Source organism: Sinocyclocheilus anshuiensis, unplaced genomic scaffold (genome assembly GCF_001515605.1).
Source record: "Sinocyclocheilus anshuiensis isolate Anshui unplaced genomic scaffold, SAMN03320099.WGS_v1.1 scaffold1254, whole genome shotgun sequence".
NCBI lineage: Eukaryota > Metazoa > Chordata > Actinopteri > Cypriniformes > Cyprinidae > Sinocyclocheilus > Sinocyclocheilus anshuiensis.
Window position 1 is genome coordinate 290,352 of NW_015557130.1, and position 11,855 is coordinate 302,206.

At 40.3% G+C, this 11,855-nt stretch overlaps 1 protein-coding gene and 1 pseudogene across 2 annotated transcripts; both read left to right on the plus strand.

Annotated features, from left to right (window-relative positions):
• The first annotated feature begins 4,421 nt into the window (after window positions 1-4,421).
• LOC107677948 (60S ribosomal protein L29-like) lies at window positions 4,422-7,443 on the plus strand. Of its 2 annotated transcripts, none has more exons than XM_016473025.1 (4): window positions 4,422-4,508; window positions 4,785-4,837; window positions 4,934-4,998; window positions 7,262-7,443. In XM_016473025.1, exons 2-4 carry the CDS (start codon window positions 4,801-4,803, stop codon window positions 7,352-7,354), a joined length of 195 nt encoding a protein of 64 aa, XP_016328511.1. In that variant the 5' UTR covers window positions 4,422-4,508; window positions 4,785-4,800; the 3' UTR covers window positions 7,355-7,443. The 2 variants fall into 2 exon arrangements, with proteins under 2 accessions (XP_016328511.1, XP_016328512.1); XM_016473026.1 differs by having other exon boundaries at window positions 4,445-4,508; window positions 4,788-4,837.
• Window positions 7,444-9,817: 2,374 nt separating this feature from the next.
• LOC107677939 (isoleucine--tRNA ligase, cytoplasmic-like) overlaps window positions 9,818-11,855 on the plus strand; it is a 75,890-nt pseudogene continuing 73,852 nt past the window's right edge.

Genomic DNA, 11,855 nt, shown 5'->3' on the forward strand with positions numbered 1-11,855 from the left:
TCCGCACAGCTGAGGAAAGTCAGCATGCACTGCATGCGGGTTTTTAAGCAGTTGTTCGGTCCGAACAGCCGCGTTCTTATCAGAGGAAAAGCAGGTCAGCGGCTGTGAGCTGTGGCTGGGAGTGGTGCATGGATTGCTCAATAAAGCTGGGTTAAAAATACTACGCCTGTGTGTGTGTGTGTGTGTGTGTGTGTGTGTGTACGTGCTTGTGTGTGACAAAGAGCGTGAGTCATCAGCCGCACCTTACATAACTTAATTTCTCTACTGATTGTACTGACTTGATTGTCTCCCATGGCCACGTCTGCTGCTTTTGTCTCTGAAGAGCCACGATAACAGTCAAGTGTCTCACGATGAAAGGGATTAAACATGCTCTACTTTCCACTCGTGTCGCAATACAGGAACATCCCATATCATTTCTTACACAATCACAGAGTAGAATGCAATCAGTGGCACACGAAACGCGTCTGCCGTGCTACATGTGGGTCTGAGGACGGAGAATGTCAAAGACTTGGGAGGGGACTAAACATGCAGGCCTGATCGGACCGTTTGTCTCTGCTGCACGCTGCGTGCGTGTTTGTGGCAGAAATGCCCTGGCATGCATGCGGCCGCAGCAGGCGTGAGCTAAATTCAGGCGCACCGCTGAGGTGCCGCTTTAAACGAGGCTTTCATTTCAGAAGAAAGAGGAAGCTTAAGGCACTGATTACAGAACAGGCCTGTGCTGTAATGACAACCAAATGTCCCCGTCTAACCGCTGCTTCTGCCTCGGAGGGCTCGCTTTCCCAAGCCACGGCTCAGACCCCCTCTAGAGACATTCTGTAACACGAGCCAGCTCGCAATTTCACCTCTCTAACAGAAGCCAGATGTGCAGACAGAGACTCGAGCGTTGTTGTGGACGTTTGCTTTGCTATGCGGCACCAGTAAACACAGACGACTACATCCAGAGGCGTCACGCTCCTTCAAACAGAGAGCCTAAAGGATTCTGAATGCAACTTCCAAAAGACAACGTTTTTTCAATCACGTTCTATGATTATTGCAAAATTAATAGCGCCCCAGAGTCGTCGCCTTTCGGTGAATTTCACCGCTTCGAAGCCAAATGTGTCATTTAGTGATTTGTGCAGGACTGAGGAGTTTTTGTTGTGCGCGGGTGACTGGGGGAATCCATCCAACATATTACATAATATTAATCAGGCAACACAATACAACCAAAGAGTTTTAGCATTTAATGTTATATAGCCATTCAAATGTCAGCCTTTTGTTGACATGTCACAGGTTAGGACTACAGAGACTTTGACTCACAAAATGTGATTCCAAATACAGTTTCCAGAGCCGATGGATCAAGCTGATGATTTCTCCCGTAAAAAACAAACAAACAGTATGATCAAGAAGTCAGCTCTGTTTAATGCACTCAGAAGTGCATTAAACATTACATGAAGTCAAGGTTTCCCAAACAGGGGTTCGTAAAGGAACTGCAGGGGGTTCGTGAGTTTAATTAAATGCTAATAATTAATTAAATCATAAAAATGTCAAATTAAAATAAATCATTTTAAAATAACAGCAATCAAAATAAAAATAAAACACGCATGAGATGTAGGTTAGACTGAACACATTTAGAGTTTCTAAAATATTAAAATATTTAGAATTCCCCCAAAATTCAAGGGGCAAAAACGTCCCCGTATGACTTTTATATGTCTCCAAATATCAGCACGATTGCAAATGTGACATTGATTTGATGAGCAATAAATAAGAAGTTAACATTAATTGGCTTACATTTCAGACACAACAGTTCCTGTATTTGCTCTATTTCGTCAATGAAAATAGTTTTAAACAAAGCCACAGCTGAACTGTTTTGCGTCTCTGAGCAACACAACAGTGTTTTGTTACTGAATCAATCAGCCGTTTGAACGAATCGCTTGAATGAATGACTCACTCATGCAGTGAATTTAGCTTTATATTGAAAGTATATTTTCCCTTTTTTCTCCAAATCATTTCAAATATTAGTATTCAATGTTTTGTAACTGCATTAATCCCTGCATTAAACAGTCTGAGTGAAAGCATCTAAATGCCACTTCAGACACAGATTCTGTTCCTCTGCATTGCAAACACAGATTTTGTTGATACTGATTTCATTTGATTGGTAACAGCCCTGTAGTCTCTTACTATTTGAATTTGATTAAAATTAAGAATTTGACACAAAAGATGATGCATACATTTAATTAAGTTAGAAGACAAATTGGGCTTATAAAGGTAAAAATGGCCATACAAATTTTAAACTATTGGAAAAGTTCATTTCTGTTGCTGCTGCAAACTATCCACCGCACAGAATATGAAGAATATCAGAAGCTTTGGCAGTCAGAGGTCCACAGCAGTCCTAAACCTGCCAAAATACCAGCACAGTAACACACTCAGAGAAATATCATCTGATTATCATTATCGACAAAATTCCAGAAAATATCAAGATATTGTCACATTTTGTCATTATCGCACACCCTTAATTCAAGTAAATATATTAGGTGAAAGAGGTTTGGGTGACAAAAACAGTTTGGGAATTATTGCATTACATGTAAATATTGTGAATTAGTGCCTTTTAATGTGTATGGAAGAAAAGAGCCTACCAAAGACACAGGCTTGTGAAAACGATATGTAATCGTGTAATGCGCAAAAAAAGTAACTAGTCTGATTATGAGTATTTTAAAATGTAATATAATCTAATTACAAGTACTTCATTTGTGTAATCTGATAATGTAACCCAGATTACATACTACCCAGCACTGACTGTGCATACTATAAAATTACAGCACTAGACCACATGACTCGCGGTCTTAGGATGAAGAGCCGGAAGTGTCACGGATGGCCCTCAGGAACAATGACTGCATTTGTGCCGTTTCTGAATGAAGTGTGCGTGCTAATGGTGAACATGACTGAGCATTATTAACACATCAACACACTTTAACCATGCATTCACTTTAAAATGAGCCATGTGTGTTTTATTCTTTAAACATCATGTCTGACCGCTTTGAAACTCGTAATGGTTCATCAAAATGTCATAACAGGATCTTCCGGTTCATTTTAGGCCCACAGGACTGATGTGAAAGCACGTTGCTGTAAGAGTTTTTCAGAAAGTCCGCTAGCTGAGCAGGGCTGTCCGCTGATCTAAATTTAGAGCATTGCAGTCCCTGCATACCATTAGAAGGCAAGGCTTCTAGAGGAAGACGCTAATAATAGCAGCGAGTGTGATTATTCTGGGCTTCACTAGAGCTTCCAGAGAGAGCTGCACAGGTACTGCGGGCAGAGAGCGTGTATCTTGAGCTGTATGTTCACACAGACAAATCATCAGATCGGGAACATGCTCTGTCGGCCGTGGCCTTCATCTCTGCTCTTTAAACACCACAGAGTGAGTCTGGTTCAGTCATTCTGAGCGGGAGCTGCTTCTGTCTGTGTTATGTGTGTTCACACTGACGCCTGCCGGACACCTGCTGTACTGCACCTCCTGCAGGGTTCATGTCAGACTCTCCAACAGCTTTCACAGCTACTACAATCACTGTTACATGTGTGCAATCATAATACATTCACATGAGGCATCTGCAAGAATCGTTCTAGTAATTCTGTGTTATAAAGCGGAGAGTTCCGGTGCTTGATTCTGATTGGCTGAGCTGCGTTCGAAGCTGTTGTAAATTACTCTACAAAGTAACACACACCTTTGTTTACTTCTGTGTGTTGCTCGGCAACCACTTTGTAGCAACCACAACTGTTTCTGAGGAGCTACATTGTTTGGTGGAAGAATACTGTTTTTATTAATATCATTACACTTTATTTGCTCGGTTTTATTTTGTGAAACCTTACTACGTATATGTAATAACTGTTTTATAAAAGCTACGCTTCACGTCATGCCTAACAACGCCCCTTAGCGGTTATAAATTCACGGTAAACCACGGCTTCTTGCTTTATTTTACACTTGTATGGCAGTACAAACTTGAATTCCCAGTCCGGGCTTTTTAAAGAAGCTGCATGTATTAAGAATTAAAAGCGAAATCAAATTCTTACGTTTCTAAAACGGTGTTTGTTTACATCTTCTTCTTCTTCTGCATTTCCGCCACCGACTGGAATGGAGTGAGAAGCCTCGATGAATGAAAGCAATAATCAAAAGTAAATAAATAAATAACTTCATCAAATCATACAGCTTTAACTGTTTCTGTGCATTCTGAAATATAGTTTTAACTGTAATGACATTTACTCCTGTTTGATTGATTCTATATCAATTCTGTAAAATGTCACATGATATATCTCCTGTCTAGATGCTGATTTCCCGCTATTTAAAATACGGAATATAAACACATTGTCTGGATTTCTGACCCATCCGGATAGATTTGAATGCTGTTGAAATATTTTTATGTTTGTTTACACCTTACACATGTTACACACTTCACTTCCGGCGAAGGGGACTCTTATCTCCCACAATGCCCTGCGCTCTCTCTCTCTCTCTTCCGGCTGTCGTGCGCTTCGTGTAGCAGGTACCGAGTTTCTCTCCATATCGACAGTATCTGAATGAATCCTGTGAAAGTGTAGATCGTTACTGAAATCTGAGCTCAGCACAGTGTTGAGAGACTCTTAGCGCGCAGCTCGAGTCGATTCTGTGGGAAAGAGATAAAGACAGGAGCTGTTTAGCTAGCTGTTAGCATGCGCTCCGGCGCATTGTTAAACTGGAGCGGTACTCCGCGAGCTGTTTCGGTGTGTTGTCTGTAACGTGTCTGTGGTTTCTCCTCTGAATGCTGTGTTTGTGCCGCTAGCAGACGGAGATCAGGAATGGCGAAGTCGAAGAACCACACCTCGCACAACCAGTGTAAGTGAAGTAGCGTGTCCGTCAGTGTGAGCTCCGCCGAAGCTGCTTCTGACCGTCTGTGTGTGTGTGTGTGTGTGTGTGTGTGTGTTCCTGCAGCTCGCAAGTGGCACAGGAACGGCATCAAGAAGCCCAGGTCTCACCGCTACGAGTCCCTCAAAGGGGTAAGAGCTCTCCTGAGACGCCGTGTGTGGTGGGTCTGCTGGCAGATCTGCTCTGGGTCCAGTGGATGGGTCTGGTTCTGTCTGGTTGATGCTCAGCTGAACAGCACAAGATCAGCAAGCGTTTGATCTCATCACCTTTATGTCTCAGGCAGATTATTTTATTTTGTCTAAATTCAGAATTCGGCTCAAGCTCAGATGAAAATACTCAGCCTAATGCAGTGTGAAGGCAGCATGATGAGACTCTGGTAGATCGATAATCTGAACCGATTGTGAATGAACACACGGTGAGGAGAGAAAGCACATGTTATTATCACACCTGACCAGCCGGACACACAGTAACAGCTACTGTTGCGCCCTAAAACTATGAACTCTTTTTAATCAAGAAGAACCATTTCTTCACAAATTATCATCTGCTAATGGTAAACTTCTCATGCGTTTTGGCTCTTCGTTTACGTGACAATGCCGTTTGAAAATGCAAGTTTTTGTCTCCATAAATGATGAAAACGGATACGTGTTCAGGCTAGAGGAACGTGTGTAGTGTTTCTTTACAAAGTGACACCAACTACTGGCCTGGCACCAATAATGCAGCACTTTGAGTAGTTTTCACAGATCCTTATGAACTCGGATCGTTTTGACAACGTTAAAACGCACACAAAAAAAAGAAAAACTGTTGTGTTTTCAGCACATTGTCGTGTGAACGTACCCTTAATTTCTGAGCGTCCTGGAGGGAAATGAAGAGGCCAGGTCTGGAAAAGTATGAAAAAAAGAAAGAGTATGGAGAAAAATTTGCATTTCCAGACTTTTTTTCCCCGCATTTAGTTTTCAGTAATAGAAAATTATCAATTTAATGACAATAAATGTATCCTACAAGAAGTGTGTTTTCATGGCAGCTGTGCAGTGATTGTCAAACACGACTGAATGAATGCACTTTTTCATTATGCAGGTTTTTTCCTCAGGATATTCTTAGCACTCTATTACAGAGCCTCTAAAAGGACCTTTGCAGAAATAAAAAATATACAGACTTTCGTGTGCGCACGGGAAACCATTAAACTTAACACATAAGACGATGCACACTGATCCATCTGTTGCACCATCAGCTCATTTCACGGTGGTTTCTTGACTGCCACACAGTAGGCTATGCGTTAAAGCAGACCGAAGGCATTCAAATATGATGTACTGCCCTAAAAAAAGCCACATTTGAACACTTTTAGTTTTTTACAGTACCAGTCTTCTTCTAGAGCATTGGCAGGACAGGACAGTGCACACAGCTGTATTGTGCCGTCAGCTCATTTCATGTCATGGTTTCTCTGCCGCTACAGAGGATGTGTTAAACTGGAATTAAGGTCTTGATATTAGAGGTGCTACTCTTAAGGAAAGCCAAATTTTGAGCAAATAGATCTCTGTTAATCTATGTGCATCCATGCTGTCGTTTTCTTCATAGTAAGATGACAGTGACGCACAAAGGAAATGGGTTATAGTCTATAAAACTAGAAAAAGTAATGCGTAAGCGAGCACAATATTCCCGTGCACATGTGAATAGTTTCTCGAGGGCACGAAAAACTTTCTTGTGTGCATGCAAAAGTCTGTATGTGTGCAAGAAAATCAATAAAAACACCCCTGAGAAAATACAAAATTTTACAGGTGACTACTATATATATATACCAAATATAAAGCTGTATGGACCATTTGTGAAATATGGTTTGAGTCTGGAAGTGTATGGGGTTTTGAACCCTGTTATTATTGCGTATCGTACTTATTATAATGATAATGCTTGATGGTTCTTGACACAGTTTCTCTAATATCGATGGGTGAAAATTAAAGGCTAAGCTAAATTGCGGTTTACTTTGATATAATCAGCACTCAAATCATAATGGTCGTATACAAACATACTTTTATATTAACTTTTTAATCATTTAATTGTGTCTGCTCCAGAAGTTAAAATCGAGTTTGACCTGCACCTGCTATTGGTCAGTCAGCAGAGAGCTCCGCCCACACGCAGAGATGCTGCTGGTCCTGTGATCGTCTTCAGTGTTTGCCGAGCTGCTAGCTGTTCAGAAAACCTGTTCAAACGCGCTGTAAACCAGCTTCCTCTTGTGCGGCATACACATGACACAATGCAGTGAGCCACGCACACGTCGTTTGGGAAAGTCAGTGAAGACGTGCTGTGTGTGTGTGTGGCAGTATTTCTTCTCAAAGCCCTGTCGTGTTTTGTGCAGTGGTGTCGTGAGTGTGTGTTTTTTCTCATGCATACGTTGTGTTTCAGGTGGACCCTAAGTTCCTGAGGAACATGCGCTTTGCCAAGAAGCACAACAAGAAGGGGAGGAAGACCATCGCCAGGAAGGAGGCGTCCAAATAGATGAAGACAGACCCCAGAGAGTCCGCGGTGTACAGCTGTTCTCCAGAAGGACTCGATTCCATCCTCAATAAAGCCTGCTTTGCCTAAGAGTGTGCGTCTGTCTCTTGATTGGCTCGTTTGGCTGTTGTATTGCATGTAAACACACGGAGCTGAATGAGATGATCTGGTGGTCCTCGTATGAGATGAGCTGGCTGTTATCACTGCGGTCTACTGTGGCTTTACTGGAGACACCCTCTCGATTAACAAGCACAGGTTTTACATGCAAGAAATGTGAGTTTACTCGCCCTCATGTGGTCACGAGTCTGTAGGTGCAAGAAGTGGAGTATTGTCTCGTGCTAACAATCATACACACTACACATGCTTGCATTACCACCTCAGGTGTGCATTACTGTTCTGATAAATCACTGGCTCATGTGGGATACAAAACAAAGGGTAATTCTGACTTTTCAGAAAGAGTTGATCAGATCTGGCTGCATAACTCAGTTGATTGTTATAAGAATGGAAGTGAATGGGCTATGGAAGCGTCTTTCTGCCTCCGAGTAAAACAAAAATAAGCACTTTATTTGTCACAAATGTGTATATCAGTTTCTTTATATCTTGCAATGTTTGTGTATCTAGATTGTGACTACAACTCTCACCTTTTTTAATTTTTTTCCTCAAAAAAACTTGGGAGTTCATTACAGATTTGCACATTATTCTTAATGATAATCATCTTTTTCTCTCTGAAGCGAATAGGATTTTTACTTGCTCTAAATTCTAGAATTCAGGTCATTTCAAACCATGATCTTGCTCTGATCACAATGGCTTGAAACAAATGTTTTCCCTTCCTTTGACAACCCTGAAGTGCGTCTGAGTAACAGAGAGGCCAGCGGCACTGAGGTCAACTCTTCACACTTTGCTCTTTAGTTAAAAGTCCTACGCTTCTACTCCAGTTCATCAGCAATGAAGAATTCAGCTACTCAAACTAGCCACAAAATACATTACGCCCGGTAATGTCCTAAACCAATGAAGCCAAAACAACATTTGGTGGCAGTTCGCCTCAGTTCATTGTGAGCATATATTCAACCATGAATCATGTTAATCAGAAAAAGATGTGTTGAGTTGAGCTTTATCAGCACCTAGCAACAAATTTAGCATTTTTTTTTTATTTATTTGGCAACTTTTAGAAACTTGTATGACTGACAAAAAAAAGCACACAATTTCCATCTGACAGAAAAAGAGGAAACCAAAGATGCCTAGCAGCACAGACATCAGTGAATGAAGTTAGCTGCTATTTGCAGTTGTTCAATTTAATAATAATACCAATTTAATAATTGTACATTTAGGATACACTTTGTTAGTAGCTTCTAGCTTGTGTCTGCAATTGTTGATCAATTAGTACACCGGAAAAGATACTAGTCATTTTCCAGGACATTATATCCATTGTAACCTGAAAATGCAGATAAAAAAAACAATACAGAAAATTATTTCAGATTAACATAGATTGTGCCCTATTCTTACAGGATTTGAACACACTGCTTAAAGCATAATTGTTGAGAATGTGTAGTATTTCTAGTTTACTAGCTATTAAAAAAACCTAAATTGTTATCATTCAGAAACGTGTAACTCAATGTATCTAAACATACAGTTATTTATATTTTAATAATGTCTTCAGCCAAGCATTCACATAATGCATCTCAATCTCACCCTTGTTCCCAGTTAGAGCAGATAAAAGCCACACACATATATTTATTTGCTTGTGTATTGTAATCTTTATGATCACACTTGTACACATCGCTTTAATGAGCTTCTGCCTGATATTAATGTATGATTGTATTATCCTGAACTGTTCATTTGTGAAGTCCACACGGCTTGGACACACACTTCTGCTGTGTAATGCTGTGTAATGCTGTGTATTGTGACGAGCGCTACAGACAGAAACACGTGTGACTAGCACTGAATGTGACGGATTGTCAGAGCAGTGTATTCTGGACCTGCTCATTTCTGCAAACCTTCATTTAAGCCAAATCCCCAAATGTACTTATTTTACATTTTTCTGCTCCTATAAAATACATGTTTAAACATTTGAATGTGTCATCTTCCCATGAATTATCACAGTGGTTATTAATAAATAACGTCCCGGATTGAGACCCTGTCCCATTTTCATGTTCCTATATTTACGAGAAAAAAAAAGGGAGATTTTAAAACGTTAATCTTACATCTATTTATTGATTTTTTTGTCTAAAGTTGAGCATTGCGTTAGCAGCGCAAAGGTCGCGGGATCGATTCCCAGGGAACACACATACTAATAAAACATGTATAGCCTGAATGCACTGTGAGGCGCTTTGGATAAAGGCGTCTGCTAAATGCGTACATTTAATTTAATTTAAAACGTATTACGTCAGTGGAGACGTGTGCGCTTCACACGTCACGCGTTTGGGGCTTTTATTATGAAAAGAGACGCGGGCTTTCGCTCGGTTGCATCATTTCCGCTGTGTCTGCTCACCGGTGAGGGTCCGTATGTGAGTCCATCTGACACTATCTGCATTTAACACACACACACACACTCACTCACACTCACACACACTCACACACTCACACACACACACACACTCACCCACCACACACTCACACACACACACACACACTCACACACTCACTCACACTGACACACACACACACACTCATGTGTGAGTGTGAGGACAGATTGTGTTCATGCTGTATTTACGCTTGCAGCTCCTTCATCTTCATCATCATCATCATCATCATTCCACTGCTTGCTATCCATTAATAAGAAGATATGTGTGATGACTGGCCTGTGGAGATTAGTGACTCATTAAACAACGAGTAATTAGAGAGCAGGAGACTCCATATCATCTCAAGCAATAATAGAAAATGGCACTCCTCGGGGAAGTGTAATAAGTCCAGTGCTTTTTATAATAATGATAAATGATATGTTTAGTAAGGTGGATAGGAGTATTGGAAGATCACTGTTTGCAGATGATGGGGCTTTGTGGTTCAGAGGAAGAAATAATAAGTTCAATACGCGGGAATGCAGAAGGCTGTGGATGAGGTAGTTAAAGGGTCATACAAACTGGGGATTTAAGTTTTCTGTGGAGAAGTCACAAACTATTATATTTTCTAATAAGAAAGTAGACAGTGAAATGAAGTTAAGAATATATAACAAAGACATGGCACGAGTAACATCAGTTAGATTCCTAGGAATGTGGCTGGATACTAGACTTACATGGAAAGAGCATATAAGTGTAAAAGAGTTTTAAATGTAATGAAATGTATGGCAGGACAAGAGTGGGGAGCAGATAGAGGGGCGCTTCAAACAGTTTATATAGCAATGATAAGATCTGTGCTAGATTATGGAAGTATCGCATATGGGCTGGCTGCAAAATCTCAGTTAGAGAAATTGGACAGAATTCAAGCGCAAGCATTGAGAATTTGCTGTGGGGCATATCCAACAACACCTATTGCAGCAATGCAAGTAGAGATAAACGAAATGCCGCTTTATATTAGAAGGCAACAGTTAATGGCTGTATACTGGACAAATCTTAAGAGTCAGGATGAGGTTCATCCAACAAAGAAAATACTAGAAATATGCTGGGAACAAGGAATGAATAAACATAAGAGTTTTGGATGGGTTGTGGAAGAAGATATTAAGGAGATGGGGATAAACAATTACAGATGTATACCAAGAGTAATGTATCCACATAACCCCTTATGGATTCTTCCTCAGCCAGTAGTAGATTTAACATTACTGAAGATAAGACAGAGAGAAGGAAGTAATGAGAGCAAATGAGTATTTAGGACTTATGTATGGAAATAATATATGGATATACACAGATGCCTCCAGAAAAGCAGTAGATGATGAAATAGTAGAAATGTAGTATAAGAGAAATAAAATCAGTAATAAAGGAGAAAGTGATTAAAAAGTGGCAACAGTATTGGGATAATGAGACTAAAGGGAGGCATTTATATGCAATACAATAGAAAGTGGGAAAAGGTAGAAAAAGTGGGAGAAATAGGAGGGAGGAAAGTATAATTACAAGACTAAGAATGGGACATACAGGTTTGAATAAAACATTACATTTGATATCTAAACATCCAACGGGATTGTGTGAGAAATGTGGACAGAGGGAAACTGTAGAACATGTGATTATTAATTGTAAGGGTTATGATGAAGAAAGAGAAGTGCTAAGAGAAGAATGAAGGAAAAGAGTTAACATTAAAGAATATATTAGACTCAGATATAGGAAGTAGTACGGTGAATGTGTTGTTTCAGTTTCTGAATAACACAGGTTTAATTAAGTATATATAGAGAGGTAGAAGATGCTGATATAGTGTGGGTAGAAGGGGAAGTATATCTGGAGGTTAAATAAGGATACAGTGGGATATTGGGAGTTAAATGAAGTGGGGTGGAAACTGGAGGAGCTGAACACGCAGCGCCAGTGTTTTTTATTTATTTATTTTTTTTATGAGGGGGGGGGGAAATGTTAAGAGATAAAGGAAA